This window comes from Ictalurus punctatus, chromosome 24 (genome assembly GCF_001660625.3).
Source record: "Ictalurus punctatus breed USDA103 chromosome 24, Coco_2.0, whole genome shotgun sequence".
NCBI lineage: Eukaryota > Metazoa > Chordata > Actinopteri > Siluriformes > Ictaluridae > Ictalurus > Ictalurus punctatus.
The window spans coordinates 290989-314978 of NC_030439.2; the positions used below are offsets into that span (position 1 = coordinate 290989).

General features: G+C 40.1%; 3 protein-coding genes and 1 long non-coding RNA gene across 5 annotated transcripts; 2 read left to right on the forward strand and 2 right to left on the reverse strand.

The window, feature by feature from the left end:
• Window positions 1–4210: 4210 nt before the first annotated feature.
• On the forward strand, window positions 4211–7047 carry LOC128629022 (uncharacterized). The gene is made up of 3 exons (XR_008393346.1): window positions 4211–4322; window positions 4407–4476; window positions 5206–7047. It is a non-coding gene; the product is annotated as an uncharacterized LOC128629022 (long non-coding RNA).
• A 1446-nt stretch (window positions 7048–8493) lies between these two features.
• Window positions 8494–9932, reverse strand: LOC128629023 (N-lysine methyltransferase KMT5A-like). Its single transcript, XM_053675082.1, has 3 exons — window positions 9616–9932; window positions 9273–9488; window positions 8494–9095 (listed from the first exon to the last, which is right to left on the reverse strand). The coding sequence occupies exons 1-3, from the start codon at window positions 9749–9751 to the stop codon at window positions 8686–8688; spliced, it is 762 nt and encodes a 253-aa protein (XP_053531057.1). The 5' UTR covers window positions 9752–9932; the 3' UTR covers window positions 8494–8685.
• Window positions 9933–15908: 5976 nt separating this feature from the next.
• On the forward strand, window positions 15909–19660 carry LOC108256813 (uncharacterized). Of its 2 annotated transcripts, none has more exons than XM_053675083.1 (3): window positions 15909–16078; window positions 16217–16935; window positions 17819–19660. In XM_053675083.1, the coding sequence occupies exons 1-2, from the start codon at window positions 15910–15912 to the stop codon at window positions 16579–16581; spliced, it is 534 nt and encodes a 177-aa protein (XP_053531058.1). In that variant the 5' UTR covers window position 15909; the 3' UTR covers window positions 16582–16935; window positions 17819–19660. The 2 variants fall into 2 exon arrangements, 1 of the variants encoding a protein (XP_053531058.1); XR_008393348.1 differs by lacking the exon at window positions 15909–16078 and adding an exon at window positions 17020–17089 and having other exon boundaries at window positions 16827–16935.
• Window positions 19661–21100: 1440 nt separating this feature from the next.
• LOC128629024 (N-lysine methyltransferase KMT5A-like) lies at window positions 21101–23582 on the reverse strand. Its single transcript, XM_053675084.1, has 5 exons — window positions 23162–23582; window positions 22861–22994; window positions 22222–22746; window positions 21879–22094; window positions 21101–21701 (listed from the first exon to the last, which is right to left on the reverse strand). The coding sequence occupies exons 3-5, from the start codon at window positions 22355–22357 to the stop codon at window positions 21292–21294; spliced, it is 762 nt and encodes a 253-aa protein (XP_053531059.1). The 5' UTR covers window positions 22358–22746; window positions 22861–22994; window positions 23162–23582; the 3' UTR covers window positions 21101–21291.
• Between the last annotated feature and the right edge of the window lie 408 nt (window positions 23583–23990).

The following is a 23990-nucleotide window of genomic DNA, read 5'->3' on the forward strand; positions in this document are numbered from 1 at the left end:
ACAGCTGAACAATGGACTTTTTAGGGCTGGTCTGTGTACGCAAGATAAAAGTATTAAATTGAATTCATTTTTTTTCTTCCAAAATATTTTATTTTTACATGGTTTTATATATACTGCAAAACCCAACAACAGACACGTGAATTCAAATGGGAAGTGTCTGTAACTCCATAAAATATGGAATAAAGTGCTGCCATTTATTTATATGTGTGTGTGTGTATATATATATATATATATATATATATATATATATATATATATATATATATATATATATATATATATATATATAAATGAATAAATATATATACACATATATATAAATGGCATAATATAGAAATATAATCTAGAAATATGTGTGTGTGTGTGTGTGTGTGTGTAGAAAAAACTCCCTTCATTGCATACTTTATTTTCACAAGTATTTATTTCATATTTATTTCATATTTATTTCATACTTATATATATATATATATATATATATATATATATATATATATATATATATAACAATAATATAAACTAGTCAGAAGTATTTGTTTAAGTGTTGAAATAAAGTTTATAACAAGAATTTAAGTGTACCCTGTAAAGATACTTATTTCGTGACAGATGAAGTCAGAATAGCTTATTGTAACAAATTCTCACCTAGAATTTAAGCTCCATCAGCTGAATAGCTCGATAGCTCATTCGTTAACGGCCCATCGAGGTGAACAAAAGACTTCCCCGTGATACGGTGGACCCTGACCTTTAGGGAAAAATGAAATGATTACATTTACATTTACATTTACATTCCAAAGCGACTTACAAATGAGAAAGATACAAGCAAAGCGATATATCAAGCAGAGAACAATACAAGAAGTGCTACCATACAAGATCTATTAATTAAATTCCAGAAGAAGCAAAGTGCAGAGTAGAGGTGTAAGTGCATTTTTATTTATTTATTTATTTATTTATTTATTTATTTATGAGTTGCTTAGGTGTTCATAGAAGAGGTGGGTCTTTAGCTGTTTTTTGAAGATGGTGAGAGATTCTGCGGTCCGGATTGAGATTGGAAGTGCATTCCACCACTGAGGAACAGTTAGTGTGAAGGTTCTGGAAAGGGACCTTGCTCCACGCTGAGTTGGAACTGCTAAACGTCTGTCGATAATCGATCGCAGATTGCGAGAGGGAACGTAGGCCTTCAGGAGAGAGTTCAGGTAGGAGGGTGCTGTTCCTGACAAGGTCTCGTAGGTGAGCATCAAGGCCTTGAACTTGATGCGGGTAGCTACAGGAAGCCAGTGAATGGAGATGAAGAGGGGTGTAACATGGGTTCTCGAAATGTCAGAGTGAAAATATCAGAAATTCACTGCAGTACCTTCAACGTCCACCGGGGCAGGCATCGCAATGAGCTTTAGCTAGGCAGGAAAAATCAGAAAAAAGGATATTCCCAGGATATCCCCACGCCCGATTTCTCCTGCCTAGTTAAATCTCATACTTTTCTTAATTGAGTCAGACATATTCAGTTCTATAACCAAACATCTTTTCCTCACTGCAGTTACGGTGGTGTGCAGTGGAAGAATCCAGCAAGAAAGCTGATGACAGAGAAGGGGCTTTACAAGAAGCACTCCATCGACCATGCTTTGCTGAGGGTTTTTTTTTTCGTTGACTGACGCGGGGCTATCGAAACAAACTCAACTTAACTACATGAAAAATTTGAAAAGGTTGGTAGAATTTGGTGGGGGGTTTTTTTCGTATTAAAACTTGTGCACACAAAATTTAATCGTGCTTGAATACATGTTCATAATTTTTACTTGTACTTTCTATACAGATTCCTCAAATACCAGACCATCAACACCAACCTGAGGCATGATGACAAGGACCTGCATACCGTCTGTAGGGAGTTCATAGGCTACCTCGGACTGCTGCAGAAGAGCTGCAGTAAGAAGGTCAGCAAGGAGATTACCCAAAAAAGGCAGGTTTATTTTTGCACCCATTTTTCTGAATTACAGCAAATGTATGTGAGCACTGTGACAAATAATATTATGATGTGTTAATATGTTTGATCTTTTTCACAGGCACGAGAGGTTGACAGCAGATGGAGAACTGACAACGCATGACTGCACAGCTGTGCTCAGGGCCGCCAAAGGAGACTTCCTGGCCATCACCCGGAAGATGCTCTCCGAGAAACAGTTGACCACCGACGAGTGCTTGGATTATATGTACTATCTCCAGGCACTGGTCATACTGAAGCACCTTCAACGCCCGGATGTGGTGACGCACATGACTGTGAGTACTATTGTTTTCCTAAATTTTTTCTAAATTTCACAGTGAATCGTCTGATGTTTTTGCCATTACTGACATTAATCGCCGTGATATTCTTGTTTTGTGTAGGTTCCAGAGTGGCTGAACAAGAAGACCACTGCATCGGGGTACACAGTAGTGGGTGTCAAGGAGCACAAGACGAATGCTCAACAAGTGGCCACATTTGCCCTTTCCCAGGAGGAGGATACTGTAAGTTGGAAATTATTTTCCTGTCAGAAACAGGATGCATTAATTTATCTTGACGTTATTTATGAATGAATGTAATTACTTTTTTTATTTTTCCTCTGAAAACAGTGGTTTGAGCTGTACTACACGTGTGTGCGGCCACAACTCCAGTCCTGCATCAGGAAGCGGAAGAGGGAGGATATGGATGGGACTGAAGAGAGATTCTTCATCTCATCCGCGAGTGGTAGAATACACAATCCCTCCAATGACCTCCAACGGCTGCACATAAGGTAAGCTGACCATCATGATTCATTTCGCATACACTGTGTATGGCATCTGAGGTCTGAGGGAAGATGTGTTTTATATGTATATAAATAAATAAACATCAAATTAATATACGGTTTCGACTTGCACTTTAGGTATGGCATCAGACCATGGGTGACCAGCCAGAGAGCACGCCGGGTCTTCGAGACAGCCACCAAGAGTCTGACTGACACAGAGAAGTCTCTGGTAGCTGACTATCTGACACATTCGACTGCTAAAGCAGAGAAACATTACCGCATGAAGCAGGCAGACAACGTCGTGAGGGCTAGTCAGCTCCTGGATTTGCTGGCTGGTCAGTCGAGGTACACATGTTTTATAGTTGTAGACACAATTAAAACAATCCACAATTTGTAAGCAAATTATATTATACGCACTAGTCTCATGCTCATCTCCTTCTAAAATATTATTTCTTTTTTTTCAGCACTGATCCCTCAGAAGGGGAATCCAGCCACGCTGCCCGTAGCATTGCTCGCAGTGCTGCCCAGCAGAAGGCAGAGATGGCAGACGTGCAAATGGATTTTGAGGCAGCGTACAACCGGCTTGTAGAACAGCACCTGGTGACTCTGGAGGGTGGAGAACCAGATAAGGCTCTGCGCGCCGACATCTCACCTAGCTTTCAGCGGAAGCTGTACGAGCGATGGGTGAAGGCCCAGATGAAACTGCGCAAGCAACATATTCACTGTAAGTATTTTTTAAAACTATATCTAAAAAGATATTTACCAAGTAAAAATCTTTATATTTACCAAGTAATATAGTGCTATGTTCACAGTTGTGAAGTATAGTCTTAACTAACCAAATCTTTCCATGTTTTCCTGACAGCGCGCTTTGGCCCTCGTCTACCTAGTGAGGAGAAGGTCAGCAAGTGGATCTCTGATCAGGGATGGAGGAGCAACATACCCAGTGCAGCCCAGTTCGTCAAAGAATGGAAGCCCCATGGATCCGTGGACAGCGCATTGGATGCTAAACAGATCCGGAGACTCACAAGGACCCAGAGGTGGAAAGGACTTGTTGTGACGGAAGATGGAGGGAAGGGCAAGGGCGTCATTGCCACCCGAAGATTTCTGGCTGGTGAGGTGGTGTGTGACTACCACGGGCAGGTCGTCACAGCCTCAGAGGGACACAGCACTCACAGCACTGTGAGTGCGGAGGACGGTGTTCACGTTTTTTTTTTCTCGAAAACATGAATGGACAGGATATATGCATTGATGCACATTCGCCTTGCTGTGAGTGCCATCCAGACCGACAGACTTTTGGGCGGTTAATCAACCACTCAAGGAAACGTTGCAACCTGAGTGTAGCCCAGGCTTAATAACGAGAAACACTATTTAGCTGTCTAACCAAGTCACAAAAGGGTTAACTTTGATTTTCTTGTTATCTTTGATGGATTTGTACATGAACAAATGGGTGAACTCTATGAGGCAGTGAACTGACCAATCAGCTGCCAGCTAGGCTCTGTTACAGTTACACCTCTAGGTTAGTGTCTCTGCACGTTCTTTTGGCGCTTGCACCTGAGCATAGGAGGCTGCGTTACTCACTTGGTAAGACGAAAAAAGGACATGGAGTGAATTAAACAAGTTCTGTACTCATTATTGCTTATGCTGACATATCTTGTTGTAATATAGAGAGTAAAAGAGAGCTGTGCCTGAATCCACTGTTGTCACGGAGCTAAAGGCAGTGAATTCTGCTAAAATGGTGAGTTGTTTACCTGGCGCTAGGCCTCTGAGTTCGCTAGCATTTTATGCTAATAGAATCTAATGGGTAAGCAATGCAAAGGTGCCAATGGTGGAAAGGTGAGCCTGCTGTATTCAAATGCCAATATGGTAATTAGCCACAATAGGCTAGCGGACTACTGCTAATTAATGCCTTTGAAAACAACTAATGATTTTGTTTGTGGGTTATAAAAAGAAATGTTACTTTTCCCTACTGTTGCTAAATGGTTAGTTTGTTAAATAATGATGTTAAAAGTTATGGATTTAATTGTGTTTATTGGAGGTTAAAGAGGTACAATTTTTAGTGCAATCTTTCCACTGTTACCGGTGCAGAGGGGGATAAATAAGCACGCTAACACCTTAATGCCTCTAATCTAAAGTAATACAAGTTGATCGATGTTCACATGCAATCCATGCAGTTTTATTCTTCATACTGTTAACGTTACTAAGGTTTCATACAACTTGAGTTAGAAATATGCATTTTATGAAGGATGTAGTTTGTGATGTAACTGTACTTTGGATACTGGAGAGAAATTCATATAGTTTTGATACCTGAGAAGAAACATAAGAGCTGTTGTACAACGAGAGAGAGATTTTGACATTGCATTATAGGTGAACTGAAGTATTATCTCATTTTATTTTATAATAGCCTGTAGCAGTCCATTTATTCACTGAATGGTAATTGAGAGAAATGATCTGGCCTTATTTATAGGTCCGGTTTTGGTAAAGAGTTGGAAACATCGTGCGGAGATCCTTTCCACGGAATGATACAGATCCCCACGTTCCAGGCGTTCTCCCAGAGATTCATAGATTCCCAGTCCGGGGGGCTGGGTGGCGAGCCAACCGTGTTTGTGACTCTGACTTTAGACGAATTGCCAGGATCATCTTCTTCATCTTCATGGTGGTAGGACAAACACTAACACAAACTAAAAAGGGCCCAACGTTGGTGACTGAACTTTTGTCAACAAAGGCAAGTGAAACTGAGGACGAACTAAGCTCAAGGGAATTTAAAAAGGGATTTATTTACGTGCTACTTTATTATTTTGGTTTGTTATTTTTTTCCATAACTTTTTTTGTATATGTATGTACCAGCCCATGTGTGTTTAATACATTTTATGCAAATTGTCATTCTGGTGTGGTATTCTTTTTATTGACCTTCAATTCTCAGGCTCTTAACAATTTAGCATCTTCTGATTCTGGTCCATATTCATTTTACTGATAACCTCTAAGACTACTTTAGACTACTACACCTATGTACATTCTTACTACCTCGTAATAAGGGTTACATGAGGCCCAGAGCATACACTCTTCAAAACGGGGAAGCAATTATTATTTTCCTGGCCACAAAGAACATTAAAGAAAATGAAGAACTTTTGTTTGATTATGGTGTTGAAAGAAGGTCTTTTATAGGAAAGGGTTTAAACCTCCTTTGGGTATGAATGTGTAAATACATGTGAAAATTCGTGTAAATACTAGTGTAAAAAAAAATATGTAGAATGTGCATAAATACGGCCCGTATTACTTATCTTCTTTTTTTTAATGAATGAGTTTTTCAATGTAAATAAACTTGCCTTGGCTTCTGACTAGTTTATATTAATATGCTCACTAGATATGTGTCACTAGATATATCACTAATATGTGTCACTAGAATACCGGTGTAAATGTGAAAATACTCCTCTTTAAAAAAAAATTGCATTTGTATGAGTGTATAAATCAGTTTTGGAACAAGAATGTAAGTTTACCCTGTAACGATGTGCTCCCAGTTTATTTATTATTGGTGTGGTTTGGTGTATATTGGTTTATTTCCTATACAAGAAAGTCTTTTATAGCAAATGGGGTTAGACTTCTTTTGGTTATAAATGTGTAAATGCATGTATAAATGTGTGTAAATACTCCTCTGTAAACAAAATGTGTATGTGCATGAGTGTATAAATACAATTCATAACAGGAATTTAAGTTTACACTGTGAAGATGTGCTCAAAGTTTGTTACTGATGTAGCGTCATTCCTTGTAGACTTTCACTCATATCACTTATTAGCTGTCTGTTACTAGCCCTTTGACGAGCTGTGCCTTCCATGAAATGCATCAGCTGCCCATTAAAAATGTTGTTGATGTCACTTGTTGTGACATTTTTGTTGATTAGCTAGACAGAAGGAGACCAGAAGTTTTTACTGAAAATATCTACCACCAACCTGCACATACATGGTTGATGACCCTGATTCTGTTACTCAGCTCACAGTCCGGAGCGAGATCCTGCAGGATGTCGGGTGGTGATGAATTCTGATGGCTTGCTCTCGGTGTCTTAGATAGGGATACGTAGTGCAAGTCCAAACTCAGACTCCTTACTGGGTGGCTTATTCCTGTTCGCAGCGGTCAGGTTGACTTAAAGACAGAAGGACACCAGAATTTTTAAAGGACTGAAAAGGTCTACCTCTAATAAACCATGAGCACATCTTAGCTAGTGACAATGGGACATTTTTCCTATGAAATGTAGAAGTGATCTCAAAATTTAAACAATTGCTGAGATTAATAGAAATAAATTGTTGAATATCGATATTGTCTGTTTCCCACCTTGTTAATTCATTGTTGATATTGTGAGAAATCATTAACGTGATCAGTGTCTTCACATAGATGAATATCATTTATCATTAATAATAATATATATAACTAACTAACTGAGCAAATTTGTTATTTCAGAAGAGTTTATCAAACTGGTAGCCCTTCATATGACTCAGTACCCATGAAGTAGCTCTCAGTTTCAAAAAGGTTGGTCATGCTTGCGCTTGAATTGTACTGTTGTACAATTGTACTGGAGTAAGAACTGTACCCCGTCCACTGTCCTCCGTCATATTCAGTTACTGAGAACATAAAATAAATGTAAATTGATATTTGATTACAGAGAAATCAAACATCACAGTAATTACTGAAATTATCCATCACAATAATCACTGTGTGAGAGAGGGGTTTGCTTACCTGTGGGCACAATTTTCACAAATGAAATACCTATGGTGGCCAAATATTTCACACACACACACACACACACACACACACAAATGTCAGGGTGCTGCAACAACTTCGTGTGAAAGACCATGGGTTTAAAAAAAAAAAACCCAAACATTTTAGACACTTTAAAAAAAAGACCCAGTTAAAAAAAAAACCTGATATTTATATGATATTTATAGCTTTTTAGCATGTTATCTTGTTAGCATGTTATTTATAGCTTGTTATAGCTTGTTAGACATAAAGTTGTGCCCTGCGATGCACTGGGACCCTGTCCAGGGTGTACCCCGCCTTGTGCCCGATGCCCCTGGGATTGGCTCCAGGTTCCCCCGCGACCCTGAAGAAGGAGTAAGCGGTAGAAGATGGATGGATGGATGGATGATAGGGTATTACTTATACACGTATATCAAAAACTCAACTCAACTTCAGCTTAAAGATGTGAAATCACCCTGGCAGTCACATAACAACTGAGTGAAACCTCAGTGATTACACCAGTCTTATTTGGCAAAAGTGGATTTAAAAAAAAAAAAAAAAAAATATATATATATATATATATATATATATATATATATATATATATATATATATATATATATATATAAATTTTTGTAATAGTCTACACAGAATTAGGCTATTCAAATATTTACAACATATCACATGGCTGGCTGAATTCACTAGTCTATGCTCTGTGTGCACAAGGTAAGACGTCAGAGAATAAATGCTCTGGTTGAAATAGGATGAAGAATTTGTTGTTTACTCTCCTCACCTACACAGATTCTGTCTGTGTCTTGTTTCACACAGGTCCTTCTGTCACCTACCCACCCACCCTCATCCCCCACTCTTTTGTCTTCCTTAATGGCCCTGTGCTGCTGCTGTTGGCACAGAAGATCCAGGCTTTCCCCAAAGGATTTCAAATTTGATTTTGAATTAAACTACCAAAGATTGTGTCAAAAAGATTGTGTCTGCTTAATAGCCACCCTAAACGAGCACAAGTGAAGGCAAAACACATACTCTAGTCACATTTTTATTTTGCAAAAAGTGGATGGAAAAAATTAAATTCTAAGTAATAAGAATCTAATTAAGAATCTAATTCTGTCTACACAGAATTAGGCTTTTCAAATATTGACATAATTTACAACATAGGGATCTGAACCCCGTTTGACTAGCATAGCACATCAGCAGATGAGCAACATCACTCATCAAGCCATTGCAGATCCTGGCCCTCTCCTCGGAAGGACTTCCTTTTCACCCCGTAGTCAAACTTCAGTTCAGTGTCCACACTGATGTTCCGCAGGGCCCTGAAGAGGATGACATCCACGTCCTGTCCATTCACCTTCAAAACGAAAGGTTCTGGACACAGGTTGGCTTGCTCGGATGAATGCTTGAGTCTTCTGCCCACAGTGTCTGCACAGGGGTGGCATTCACATGGAAAAGTCTGGGCGTCGATGCAGAGATGCCTCTGGCCGGTCCTGAAGAAAAACAGGTACCCTGCTTCATCCTGTAGAAGCTGCATCATGACTCTTCCCTGGGCATAAGTGATTACCTTCCCATGGTAATCACACACGATGTCACCCTTGGAAAAGGGTTGGGTTGCAACAACTCCTGCAAAAGAGAGCAAAACAATATGCATCAGATGAAAAGAAGAAGAAAACGGTGTTTTGTTTTAATTTTTTCTGTTAGGTTGTAAGGTAAATTACAAATAGCAAAACCATAATCTAAGTAATAATAACTTCTCCCCTCATTACAAAAATAACAATTTTTTTTTATTTTTTTTTTTACCTAGCCCTTTCTCTCCACCAAAATCTTTGATCGCCAGGCCTTTCCACGTCTGCTGAGACACGTTCCGGCGGAGGTCCTCATCAGTCTCAATGACAAGTTTGGTGGCTGGTTTCCAAGCCGCCAAAACGTCCGCTGGCTTTGGACAGTTGTTCTTCCACCCTTCCTTCAGAATCCCGTATTTCACCGTGCTTTCTTGGGGTTTTCGGGTAAAGGCCTCTAGAACGAAGAATAAAATAACTTCAGTTTGAGCTTGTGGGTGGAGACCATAGATTTGCTCCCTTGTCAAAATTTTTTTAAATTCATTTTGGTAGTCAACGTGGTATTTATTGAACAGGGTACTTACTCAGCAGCCGTTCCATTCTTTTGGCCTTTTGGGCGGCACGCCACTTGTCGTAGAAGACACGATCGCCCGGAAACCCTGCCTTTAACCTGTCCAGTTTGGTGGGTGCTTTGCTGTCTGCCGATGCCGGAAACTTCATTAAAAAGTCTGCAAAGTCCAAAGACTTCGTGCCCGATGGACCGGAAAACCGGTCGGTGTCAGTGCTGTAAGAGGAAAGAAGGTATGTGTTAACATATTAGAAATTAGGTGAACAACAAATACATGCAATTGTGATGTTTCGTGTCTGTTTAAGAGGAAGAACCCTACCCTGCCAAGGAGTCCAGCAGTGTAGCCGTGGCCACTACAGTCTGTGGCGTAGGTACTCTGCGCAATTTTGCCACAGCAGTGTTGTAGGCCAGGTAAGAGGACACGGCCTCCTTCTCCGTGTCCGTCAGGTTAGCCGCCGCTATCTCTAAAGCACCTCTCGCCTGACGACTGGTGGCTCTTAAAAAGTTTTCGAGTGTTCCCATACTCCAGCTTTTTTCATAACTGCAGAAAGAAAAGGTTACATGAAATGTTAATTGTAGTATGATCGGGTCTGATATTTTCTGTATAGAAAATGAACAATCACACACGAGTACGTCGAATTGTGTAGGTACGTACGCTTTGTGGAGCACACCGAGGTCATTCGAAACTGTGAGCAAAGCAGTGCCAGCTGACGAAAGGAAGAACCTGTCACAGTTCAGGTCACTCCTGATCACTCTTGGCCGGATGTGCGAGTAATATGCCTGCAACCACTGTGTGAACGAGAAATACGCAGGCACTTAATTTTACGGTTGTCTCAGGAATAAAATGCAGATGATCTGAACCACAGGCTGAACAATTTCTGTAAGGTACAGTATAGACACAGTTATATACACTTTCAAAACCCCCACTAAAATCATGGGCTAGCAGAAGAACTTACAGCTTCCTCCTCCTTTGTCAAGGCAAAACAGGCAGCTGGCTGCATCGTTTCATTTCGGCCGAAGCCGATCACCACCCTGTCGTCAACTTCCTTCCTGTTGACCCACTCTGACACCTGAAAAACAATGGAAAGGCAGAATTTGTTAATGAACACATTTGTAAATAACCACCACAGCATATTTTTAAGAGAAAAATGTCATTTAGACCGTTAAAATAGATGCACTTACTGTCAGGCCTTGCACAGCTGCCGGGCACTGAAAGTGACGTAACACCAAAAGTGCCGTGCAGTAGCGGCGATAGCTGGTCTGCTCTGTTGAGAGGACCTGTGCGCTTGAGACGAGCTTCCGAAAGATTTTCAGGAAGTCGTTCCTGGCTACCGCCAAAATGGCCTGGTACTGTGTCGGTGTGCGAACACTGTCATCATATCTATTTTGATAACACAGAAAAGAAACAGAGACGTGTAATTAAAAAGGCCGTACTCAGCGTTGTAGTAGTGAATGATAACATTTGTAATAATACAGAAGGAATCAGTAATAATACAGAAATTGTCATACAGAACACTTTATTACTTATTGTAGTTACCTCTGAGCAGAAGTCGAATCCTGTTGTGAGGAGGTGGCATCACCTGAGTCAATGGCCGTGTCTGACTCTTGCGGCATGTTGGTGATAAAGAACCCACGCCTCTGAAATTCTTCCGCCAGTAAAGAAGCACACGGACTGTGGGGCAGGATAGAACAAAGCTGGCGGTAATCCCAGGTCCTGTTCCTCCAGACCCACCGTCTGGAAGATACCTTGGCCTTCTGGATCTCAGCTTGCCTTTCTTCTGCTGTGCTGTCTTTCATACACACTCTAGCCAGGTGGCCAGCGAGATGTTTCTGCGGCTTCTTGCACCGCAAGCAGTGGACAATGTTGCGTTCAGCAAACCTTCAAAATAACGAGACCATGAGTACAGAGAAAGTCCAGTGAAGGAAACACAAATAAACACAAGCAAATACAGTAAATGACACAAAATGTCTTACCTGTTTGGAGCCATTCTTAAAGCGGTATCAAAGCAAAATTAAGCAAATGCAGGAACAGAATATATATCCTTATCCAAAAAAGAGTAAAGTACCTTGAATGTACCCTCTGTATTTATGCCCAAACATTAGACACGCCCACCTATTCTGAGGCATCAGGCGACCAATCACCAATTCGTTGACAGGTAATACAAAGCTGGGTTGAGGTCTGGAGGGATACGCCTTCTGTGGTGTAATGCTTAGGATATCACTTTGTCTTGAAAATGCAGCTCGGACTATCTAAAATGTATGTTTTGATTAAGCATTATGCAAATAAATAGAGTTTAAAAAAAAAACCACTGGCATACAGATATATATAACAAAAATATATGGTCAGGCAAATTAACAAGACCATTTTGGAGTTCACTAGAATTTTTTTCTTTAAAAAAACACATCACGTCCATTAGCCACTGGGAGATGGATGGATATTCCGATGGAACGCTAGGGAGCATCTTGCTATTAGGGATGTGAAAGCCAATTTATTAGTATTTTATAAATAATATTTTAGTGGCACAAAATAATAATATAAACTAGTCAGAAGTATTTGTATAAGTGTTTAAATAAAATTTATAACAAGAATTTAAGTGTATCCTGTAAAGATACTTATTTCGTGACAGATGAAGTCTGTTATTCTGACTAGTTTATATTATTATATAATAATAACAAACAGTCCATATTGCAACAAACTCCCACTTGGAATTCAACCTGTAGGGAAAAATGAAATGATTACATTTCTGAACGACAACCCAGAAAGAAGCATTTACTGACATACAGATATCTATCTATCTATCTATCTATCTATCTATCTATCTATCTATCTATATATATATATATATATATATATATATATATATATATATATATATATGGCCATGCAAATTAACAAGTCCATTTTTCGAGGCACTCCATGTTTACGAGAATTTTTTTTCATTAAAAAAAAAGACCCCACACCCACGTCCTTTAGCCACTCCATTAAACTGCATTAGTTTTGACACATGATACAGCTGAACAATGGACTTTTTAGGGCTGGTCTGTGTACGCAAGATAAAAGTATTAAATTGAATTCATTTTTTTTCTTCCAAAATATTTTATTTTTACATGGTTTTATATATACTGCAAAACCCAACAACAGACACGTGAATTCAAATGGGAAGTGTCTGTAACTCCATAAAATATGGAATAAAGTGCTGCCATTTATTTATATGTGTGTGTGTGTATATATATATATATATATATATATATATATATATATATATATATATATATATATATATATATATATATATATATATATAAATGAATAAATATATATACACATATATATAAATGGCATAATATAGAAATATAATCTAGAAATATGTGTGTGTGTGTGTGTGTGTGTGTAGAAAAAACTCCCTTCATTGCATACTTTATTTTCACAAGTATTTATTTCATATTTATTTCATATTTATTTCATACTTATATATATATATATATATATATATATATATATATATATATATATATAACAATAATATAAACTAGTCAGAAGTATTTGTTTAAGTGTTGAAATAAAGTTTATAACAAGAATTTAAGTGTACCCTGTAAAGATACTTATTTCGTGACAGATGAAGTCAGAATAGCTTATTGTAACAAATTCTCACCTAGAATTTAAGCTCCATCAGCTGAATAGCTCGATAGCTCATTCGTTAACGGCCCATCGAGGTGAACAAAAGACTTCCCCGTGATACGGTGGACCCTGACCTTTAGGGAAAAATGAAATGATTACATTTACATTTACATTTACATTCCAAAGCGACTTACAAATGAGAAAGATACAAGCAAAGCGATATATCAAGCAGAGAACAATACAAGAAGTGCTACCATACAAGATCTATTAATTAAATTCCAGAAGAAGCAAAGTGCAGAGTAGAGGTGTAAGTGCATTTTTATTTATTTATTTATTTATTTATTTATTTATTTATGAGTTGCTTAGGTGTTCATAGAAGAGGTGGGTCTTTAGCTGTTTTTTGAAGATGGTGAGAGATTCTGCGGTCCGGATTGAGATTGGAAGTGCATTCCACCACTGAGGAACAGTTAGTGTGAAGGTTCTGGAAAGGGACCTTGCTCCACGCTGAGTTGGAACTGCTAAACGTCTGTCGATAATCGATCGCAGATTGCGAGAGGGAACGTAGGCCTTCAGGAGAGAGTTCAGGTAGGAGGGTGCTGTTCCTGACAAGGTCTCGTAGGTGAGCATCAAGGCCTTGAACTTGATGCGGGTAGCTACAGGAAGCCAGTGAATGGAGATGAAGAGGGGTGTAACATGGGTTCTCGAAATGTCAGAGTGAAAATATCAGAAATTCACTGCAGTACCTTCAACGTCCACCGGGGCAGGCATCGCAATGAGCTTTAGCTAGGCAGGAAAAATCAGAAAAAAGGATATTCCCAGGATATCCCCACGCCCGATTTCTCCTGCCTAGTTAAATCTCATACTTTTCTTAATTGAGTCAGACATATTCAGTTCTATAACCAAACATCTTTTCCTCACTGCAGTTACGGTGGTGTGCAGTGGAAGAATCCAGCAAGAAAGCTGATGACAGAGAAGGGGCTTTACAAGAAGCACTCCATCGACCATGCTTTGCTGAGGGTTTTTTTTTTCGTTGACTGACGCGGGGCTATCGAAACAAACTCAACTTAACTACATGAAAAATTTGAAAAGGTTGGTAGAATTTGGTGGGGGGTTTTTTTCGTATTAAAACTTGTGCACACAAAATTTAATCGTGCTTGAATACATGTTCATAATTTTTACTTGTACTTTCTATACAGATTCCTCAAATACCAGACCATCAACACCAACCTGAGGCATGATGACAAGGACCTGCATACCGTCTGTAGGGAGTTCATAGGCTACCTCGGACTGCTGCAGAAGAGCTGCAGTAAGAAGGTCAGCAAGGAGATTACCCAAAAAAGGCAGGTTTATTTTTGCACCCATTTTTCTGAATTACAGCAAATGTATGTGAGCACTGTGACAAATAATATTATGATGTGTTAATATGTTTGATCTTTTTCACAGGCACGAGAGGTTGACAGCAGATGGAGAACTGACAACGCATGACTGCACAGCTGTGCTCAGGGCCGCCAAAGGAGACTTCCTGGCCATCACCCGGAAGATGCTCTCCGAGAAACAGTTGACCACCGACGAGTGCTTGGATTATATGTACTATCTCCAGGCACTGGTCATACTGAAGCACCTTCAACGCCCGGATGTGGTGACGCACATGACTGTGAGTACTATTGTTTTCCTAAATTTTTTCTAAATTTCACAGTGAATCGTCTGATGTTTTTGCCATTACTGACATTAATCGCCGTGATATTCTTGTTTTGTGTAGGTTCCAGAGTGGCTGAACAAGAAGACCACTGCATCGGGGTACACAGTAGTGGGTGTCAAGGAGCACAAGACGAATGCTCAACAAGTGGCCACATTTGCCCTTTCCCAGGAGGAGGATACTGTAAGTTGGAAATTATTTTCCTGTCAGAAACAGGATGCATTAATTTATCTTGACGTTATTTATGAATGAATGTAATTACTTTTTTTATTTTTCCTCTGAAAACAGTGGTTTGAGCTGTACTACACGTGTGTGCGGCCACAACTCCAGTCCTGCATCAGGAAGCGGAAGAGGGAGGATATGGATGGGACTGAAGAGAGATTCTTCATCTCATCCGCGAGTGGTAGAATACACAATCCCTCCAATGACCTCCAACGGCTGCACATAAGGTAAGCTGACCATCATGATTCATTTCGCATACACTGTGTATGGCATCTGAGGTCTGAGGGAAGATGTGTTTTATATGTATATAAATAAATAAACATCAAATTAATATACGGTTTCGACTTGCACTTTAGGTATGGCATCAGACCATGGGTGACCAGCCAGAGAGCACGCCGGGTCTTCGAGACAGCCACCAAGAGTCTGACTGACACAGAGAAGTCTCTGGTAGCTGACTATCTGACACATTCGACTGCTAAAGCAGAGAAACATTACCGCATGAAGCAGGCAGACAACGTCGTGAGGGCTAGTCAGCTCCTGGATTTGCTGGCTGGTCAGTCGAGGTACACATGTTTTATAGTTGTAGACACAATTAAAACAATCCACAATTTGTAAGCAAATTATATTATACGCACTAGTCTCATGCTCATCTCCTTCTAAAATATTATTTCTTTTTTTTCAGCACTGATCCCTCAGAAGGGGAATCCAGCCACGCTGCCCGTAGCATTGCTCGCAGTGCTGCCCAGCAGAAGGCAGAGATGGCAGACGTGCAAATGGATTTTGAGGCAGCGTACAACCGGCTTGTAGAACAGCACCTGGTGACTCTGGAGGGTGGAGAACCAGATAAGGCTCTGCGCGCCGACATCTCACCTAGCTTTCAGCGGAAGCTGTACGAGCGATGGGTGAAGGCCCAGATGAAACTGCGCAAGCAACATATTCACTGTAAGTATTTTTTAAAACTATATCTAAAAAGATATTTACCAAGTAAAAATCTTTATATTTACCAAGTAATATAGTGCTATGTTCACAGTTGTGAAGTATAGTCTTAACTAACCAAATCTTTCCATGTTTTCCTGACAGCGCGCTTTGGCCCTCGTCTACCTAGTGAGGAGAAGGTCAGCAAGTGGATCTCTGATCAGGGATGGAGGAGCAACATACCCAGTGCAGCCCAGTTCGTCAAAGAATGGAAGCCCCATGGATCCGTGGACAGCGCATTGGATGCTAAACAGATCCGGAGACTCACAAGGACCCAGAGGTGGAAAGGACTTGTTGTGACGGAAGATGGAGGGAAGGGCAAGGGCGTCATTGCCACCCGAAGATTTCTGGCTGGTGAGGTGGTGTGTGACTACCACGGGCAGGTCGTCACAGCCTCAGAGGGACACAGCACTCACAGCACTGTGAGTGCGGAGGACGGTGTTCACGTTTTTTTTTTCTCGAAAACATGAATGGACAGGATATATGCATTGATGCACATTCGCCTTGCTGTGAGTGCCATCCAGACCGACAGACTTTTGGGCGGTTAATCAACCACTCAAGGAAACGTTGCAACCTGAGTGTAGCCCAGGCTTAATAACGAGAAACACTATTTAGCTGTCTAACCAAGTCACAAAAGGGTTAACTTTGATTTTCTTGTTATCTTTGATGGATTTGTACATGAACAAATGGGTGAACTCTATGAGGCAGTGAACTGACCAATCAGCTGCCAGCTAGGCTCTGTTACAGTTACACCTCTAGGTTAGTGTCTCTGCACGTTCTTTTGGCGCTTGCACCTGAGCATAGGAGGCTGCGTTACTCACTTGGTAAGACGAAAAAAGGACATGGAGTGAATTAAACAAGTTCTGTACTCATTATTGCTTATGCTGACATATCTTGTTGTAATATAGAGAGTAAAAGAGAGCTGTGCCTGAATCCACTGTTGTCACGGAGCTAAAGGCAGTGAATTCTGCTAAAATGGTGAGTTGTTTACCTGGCGCTAGGCCTCTGAGTTCGCTAGCATTTTATGCTAATAGAATCTAATGGGTAAGCAATGCAAAGGTGCCAATGGTGGAAAGGTGAGCCTGCTGTATTCAAATGCCAATATGGTAATTAGCCACAATAGGCTAGCGGACTACTGCTAATTAATGCCTTTGAAAACAACTAATGATTTTGTTTGTGGGTTATAAAAAGAAATGTTACTTTTCCCTACTGTTGCTAAATGGTTAGTTTGTTAAATAATGATGTTAAAAGTTATGGATTTAATTGTGTTTATTGGAGGTTAAAGAGGTACAATTTTTAGTGCAATCTTTCCACTGTTACCGGTGCAGAGGGGGATAAATAAGCACGCTAACACCTTAATGCCTCTAATCTAAAGTAATACAAGTTGATCGATGTTCACATGCAATCCATGCAGTTTTATTCTTCATACTGTTAACGTTACTAAGGTTTCATACAACTTGAGTTAGAAATATGCATTTTATGAAGGATGTAGTTTGTGATGTAACTGTACTTTGGATACTGGAGAGAAATTCATATAGTTTTGATACCTGAGAAGAAACATAAGAGCTGTTGTACAACGAGAGAGAGATTTTGACATTGCATTATAGGTGAACTGAAGTATTATCTCATTTTATTTTATAATAGCCTGTAGCAGTCCATTTATTCACTGAATGGTAATTGAGAGAAATGATCTGGCCTTATTTATAGGTCCGGTTTTGGTAAAGAGTTGGAAACATCGTGCGGAGATCCTTTCCACGGAATGATACAGATCCCCACGTTCCAGGCGTTCTCCCAGAGATTCATAGATTCCCAGTCCGGGGGGCTGGGTGGCGAGCCAACCGTGTTTGTGACTCTGACTTTAGACGAATTGCCAGGATCATCTTCTTCATCTTCATGGTGGTAGGACAAACACTAACACAAACTAAAAAGGGCCCAACGTTGGTGACTGAACTTTTGTCAACAAAGGCAAGTGAAACTGAGGACGAACTAAGCTCAAGGGAATTTAAAAAGGGATTTATTTACGTGCTACTTTATTATTTTGGTTTGTTATTTTTTTCCATAACTTTTTTTGTATATGTATGTACCAGCCCATGTGTGTTTAATACATTTTATGCAAATTGTCATTCTGGTGTGGTATTCTTTTTATTGACCTTCAATTCTCAGGCTCTTAACAATTTAGCATCTTCTGATTCTGGTCCATATTCATTTTACTGATAACCTCTAAGACTACTTTAGACTACTACACCTATGTACATTCTTACTACCTCGTAATAAGGGTTACATGAGGCCCAGAGCATACACTCTTCAAAACGGGGAAGCAATTATTATTTTCCTGGCCACAAAGAACATTAAAGAAAATGAAGAACTTTTGTTTGATTATGGTGTTGAAAGAAGGTCTTTTATAGGAAAGGGTTTAAACCTCCTTTGGGTATGAATGTGTAAATACATGTGAAAATTCGTGTAAATACTAGTGTAAAAAAAAATATGTAGAATGTGCATAAATACGGCCCGTATTACTTATCTTCTTTTTTTTAATGAATGAGTTTTTCAATGTAAATAAACTTGCCTTGGCTTCTGACTAGTTTATATTAATATGCTCACTAGATATGTGTCACTAGATATATCACTAATATGTGTCACTAGAATACCGGTGTAAATGTGAAAATACTCCTCTTTAAAAAAAAATTGCATTTGTATGAGTGTATAAATCAGTTTTGGAACAAGAATGTAAGTTTACCCTGTAACGATGTGCTCCCAGTTTATTTATTATTGGTGTGGTTTGGTGTATATTGGTTTATTTCCTATACAAGAAAGTCTTTTATAGCAAATGGGGTTAGACTTCTTTTGGTTATAAATGTGTAAATGCATGTATAAATGTGTGTAAATACTCCTCTGTAAACAAAATGTGTATGTGCATGAGTGTATAAATACAATTCATAACAGGAATTTAAGTTTACACTGTGAAGATGTGCTCAAAGTTTGTTACTGATGTAGCGTCATTCCTTGTAGACTTTCACTCATATCACTTATTAGCTGTCTGTTACTAGCCCTTTGACGAGCTGTGCCTTCCATGAAATGCATCAGCTGCCCATTAAAAATGTTGTTGATGTCACTTGTTGTGACATTTTTGTTGATTAGCTAGACAGAAGGAGACCAGAAGTTTTTACTGAAAATATCTACCACCAACCTGCACATACATGGTTGATGACCCTGATTCTGTTACTCAGCTCACAGTCCGGAGCGAGATCCTGCAGGATGTCGGGTGGTGATGAATTCTGATGGCTTGCTCTCGGTGTCTTAGATAGGGATACGTAGTGCAAGTCCAAACTCAGACTCCTTACTGGGTGGCTTATTCCTGTTCGCAGCGGTCAGGTTGACTTAAAGACAGAAGGACACCAGAATTTTTAAAGGACTGAAAAGGTCTACCTCTAATAAACCATGAGCACATCTTAGCTAGTGACAATGGGACATTTTTCCTATGAAATGTAGAAGTGATCTCAAAATTTAAACAATTGCTGAGATTAATAGAAATAAATTGTTGAATATCGATATTGTCTGTTTCCCACCTTGTTAATTCATTGTTGATATTGTGAGAAATCATTAACGTGATCAGTGTCTTCACATAGATGAATATCATTTATCATTAATAATAATATATATAACTAACTAACTGAGCAAATTTGTTATTTCAGAAGAGTTTATCAAACTGGTAGCCCTTCATATGACTCAGTACCCATGAAGTAGCTCTCAGTTTCAAAAAGGTTGGTCATGCTTGCGCTTGAATTGTACTGTTGTACAATTGTACTGGAGTAAGAACTGTACCCCGTCCACTGTCCTCCGTCATATTCAGTTACTGAGAACATAAAATAAATGTAAATTGATATTTGATTACAGAGAAATCAAACATCACAGTAATTACTGAAATTATCCATCACAATAATCACTGTGTGAGAGAGGGGTTTGCTTACCTGTGGGCACAATTTTCACAAATGAAATACCTATGGTGGCCAAATATTTCACACACACACACACACACACACACACACAAATGTCAGGGTGCTGCAACAACTTCGTGTGAAAGACCATGGGTTTAAAAAAAAAAAACCCAAACATTTTAGACACTTTAAAAAAAAGACCCAGTTAAAAAAAAAACCTGATATTTATATGATATTTATAGCTTTTTAGCATGTTATCTTGTTAGCATGTTATTTATAGCTTGTTATAGCTTGTTAGACATAAAGTTGTGCCCTGCGATGCACTGGGACCCTGTCCAGGGTGTACCCCGCCTTGTGCCCGATGCCCCTGGGATTGGCTCCAGGTTCCCCCGCGACCCTGAAGAAGGAGTAAGCGGTAGAAGATGGATGGATGGATGGATGATAGGGTATTACTTATACACGTATATCAAAAACTCAACTCAACTTCAGCTTAAAGATGTGAAATCACCCTGGCAGTCACATAACAACTGAGTGAAACCTCAGTGATTACACCAGTCTTATTTGGCAAAAGTGGATTTAAAAAAAAAAAAAAAAATTATATATATATATATATATATATATATATATATATATATATATATATATATATATATAAATTTTTGTAATAGTCTACACAGAATTAGGCTATTCAAATATTTACAACATATCACATGGCTGGCTGAATTCACTAGTCTATGCTCTGTGTGCACAAGGTAAGACGTCAGAGAATAAATGCTCTGGTTGAAATAGGATGAAGAATTTGTTGTTTACTCTCCTCACCTACACAGATTCTGTCTGTGTCTTGTTTCACACAGGTCCTTCTGTCACCTACCCACCCACCCTCATCCCCCACTCTTTTGTCTTCCTTAATGGCCCTGTGCTGCTGCTGTTGGCACAGAAGATCCAGGCTTTCCCCAAAGGATTTCAAATTTGATTTTGAATTAAACTACCAAAGATTGTGTCAAAAAGATTGTGTCTGCTTAATAGCCACCCTAAACGAGCACAAGTGAAGGCAAAACACATACTCTAGTCACATTTTTATTTTGCAAAAAGTGGATGGAAAAAATTAAATTCTAAGTAATAAGAATCTAATTAAGAATCTAATTCTGTCTACACAGAATTAGGCTTTTCAAATATTGACATAATTTACAACATAGGGATCTGAACCCCGTTTGACTAGCATAGCACATCAGCAGATGAGCAACATCACTCATCAAGCCATTGCAGATCCTGGCCCTCTCCTCGGAAGGACTTCCTTTTCACCCCGTAGTCAAACTTCAGTTCAGTGTCCACACTGATGTTCCGCAGGGCCCTGAAGAGGATGACATCCACGTCCTGTCCATTCACCTTCAAAACGAAAGGTTCTGGACACAGGTTGGCTTGCTCGGATGAATGCTTGAGTCTTCTGCCCACAGTGTCTGCACAGGGGTGGCATTCACATGGAAAAGTCTGGGCGTCGATGCAGAGATGCCTCTGGCCGGTCCTGAAGAAAAACAGGTACCCTGCTTCATCCTGTAGAAGCTGCATCATGACTCTTCCCTGGGCATAAGTGATTACCTTCCCATGGTAATCACACACGATGTCACCCTTGGAAAAGGGTTGGGTTGCAACAACTCCTGCAAAAGAGAGCAAAACAATATGCATCAGATGAAAAGAAGAAGAAAACGGTGTTTTGTTTTAATTTTTTCTGTTAGGTTGTAAGGTAAATTACAAATAGCAAAACCATAATCTAAGTAATAATAACTTCTCCCCTCATTACAAAAATAACAATTTTTTTTTATTTTTTTTTTTACCTAGCCCTTTCTCTCCACCAAAATCTTTGATCGCCAGGCCTTTCCACGTCTGCTGAGACACGTTCCGGCGGAGGTCCTCATCAGTCTCAATGACAAGTTTGGTGGCTGGTTTCCAAGCCGCCAAAACGTCCGCTGGCTTTGGACAGTTGTTCTTCCACCCTTCCTTCAGAATCCCGTATTTCACCGTGCTTTCTTGGGGTTTTCGGGTAAAGGCCTCTAGAACGAAGAATAAAATAACTTCAGTTTGAGCTTGTGGGTGGAGACCATAGATTTGCTCCCTTGTCAAAATTTTTTTAAATTCATTTTGGTAGTCAACGTGGTATTTATTGAACAGGGTACTTACTCAGCAGCCGTTCCATTCTTTTGGCCTTTTGGGCGGCACGCCACTTGTCGTAGAAGACACGATCGCCCGGAAACCCTGCCTTTAACCTGTCCAGTTTGGTGGGTGCTTTGCTGTCTGCCGATGCCGGAAACTTCATTAAAAAGTCTGCAAAGTCCAAAGACTTCGTGCCCGATGGACCGGAAAACCGGTCGGTGTCAGTGCTGTAAGAGGAAAGAAGGTATGTGTTAACATATTAGAAATTAGGTGAACAACAAATACATGCAATTGTGATGTTTCGTGTCTGTTTAAGAGGAAGAACCCTACCCTGCCAAGGAGTCCAGCAGTGTAGCCGTGGCCACTACAGTCTGTGGCGTAGGTACTCTGCGCAGTTTTGCCACAGCAGTGTTGTAGGCCAGGTAAGAGGACACGGCCTCCTTCTCCGTGTCCGTCAGGTTAGCCGCCGCTATCTCTAAAGCACCTCTCGCCTGACGACTGGTGGCTCTTAAAAAGTTTTCGAGTGTTCCCATACTCCAGCTTTTTTCATAACTGCAGAAAGAAAAGGTTACATGAAATGTTAATTGTAGTATGATCGGGTCTGATATTTTCTGTATAGAAAATGAACAATCACACACGAGTACGTCGAATTGTGTAGGTACGTACGCTTTGTGGAGCACACCGAGGTCATTCGAAACTGTGAGCAAAGCAGTGCCAGCTGACGAAAGGAAGAACCTGTCACAGTTCAGGTCACTCCTGATCACTCTTGGCCGGATGTGCGAGTAATATGCCTGCAACCACTGTGTGAACGAGAAATACGCAGGCACTTAATTTTACGGTTGTCTCAGGAATAAAATGCAGATGATCTGAACCACAGGCTGAACAATTTCTGTAAGGTACAGTATAGACACAGTTATATACACTTTCAAAACCCCCACTAAAATCATGGGCTAGCAGAAGAACTTACAGCTTCCTCCTCCTTTGTCAAGGCAAAACAGGCAGCTGGCTGCATCGTTTCATTTCGGCCGAAGCCGATCACCACCCTGTCGTCAACTTCCTTCCTGTTGACCCACTCTGACACCTGAAAAACAATGGAAAGGCAGAATTTGTTAATGAACACATTTGTAAATAACCACCACAGCATATTTTTAAGAGAAAAATGTCATTTAGACCGTTAAAATAGATGCACTTACTGTCAGGCCTTGCACAGCTGCCGGGCACTGAAAGTGACGTAACACCAAAAGTGCCGTGCAGTAGCGGCGATAGCTGGTCTGCTCTGTTGAGAGGACCTGTGCGCTTGAGACGAGCTTCCGAAAGATTTTCAGGAAGTCGTTCCTGGCTACCGCCAAAATGGCCTGGTACTGTGTCGGTGTGCGAACACTGTCATCATATCTATTTTGATAACACAGAAAAGAAACAGAGACGTGTAATTAAAAAGGCCGTACTCAGCGTTGTAGTAGTGAATGATAACATTTGTAATAATACAGAAGGAATCAGTAATAATACAGAAATTGTCATACAGAACACTTTATTACTTATTGTAGTTACCTCTGAGCAGAAGTCGAATCCTGTTGTGAGGAGGTGGCATCACCTGAGTCAATGGCCGTGTCTGACTCTTGCGGCATGTTGGTGATAAAGAACCCACGCCTCTGAAATTCTTCCGCCAGTAAAGAAGCACACGGACTGTGGGGCAGGATAGAACAAAGCTGGCGGTAATCCCAGGTCCTGTTCCTCCAGACCCACCGTCTGGAAGATACCTTGGCCTTCTGGATCTCAGCTTGCCTTTCTTCTGCTGT

Bases quoted from the DNA above. Each gene is read 5' to 3' on its own strand.
- LOC128629023 (XM_053675082.1), bottom strand. From the start codon at position 9,751: ATGAAGTTTCCGGCATCGGCAGACAGCAAAGCACCCACCAAACTGGAC. The intron at 9,489-9,615 runs GTAAGTACCCTG...TCTTCGTTCTAG, and splicing joins AAGAATGGAACGGCTGCTGA to AGGCCTTTACCCGAAAACCC. The intron at 9,096-9,272 runs GTAAAAAAAAAA...TCTCTTTTGCAG, and splicing joins TGGTGGAGAGAAAGGGCTAG to GAGTTGTTGCAACCCAACCC.
- LOC128629024 (XM_053675084.1), bottom strand. From the start codon at position 22,357: ATGAAGTTTCCGGCATCGGCAGACAGCAAAGCACCCACCAAACTGGAC. The intron at 22,095-22,221 runs GTAAGTACCCTG...TCTTCGTTCTAG, and splicing joins AAGAATGGAACGGCTGCTGA to AGGCCTTTACCCGAAAACCC. The intron at 21,702-21,878 runs GTAAAAAAAAAA...TCTCTTTTGCAG, and splicing joins TGGTGGAGAGAAAGGGCTAG to GAGTTGTTGCAACCCAACCC.
- LOC108256813 (XM_053675083.1), top strand. From the start codon at position 15,910: ATGGATTTTGAGGCAGCGTACAACCGGCTTGTAGAACAGCACCTGGTG. The intron at 16,079-16,216 runs GTAAGTATTTTT...TTTTCCTGACAG, and splicing joins GCGCAAGCAACATATTCACT to CGCGCTTTGGCCCTCGTCTA.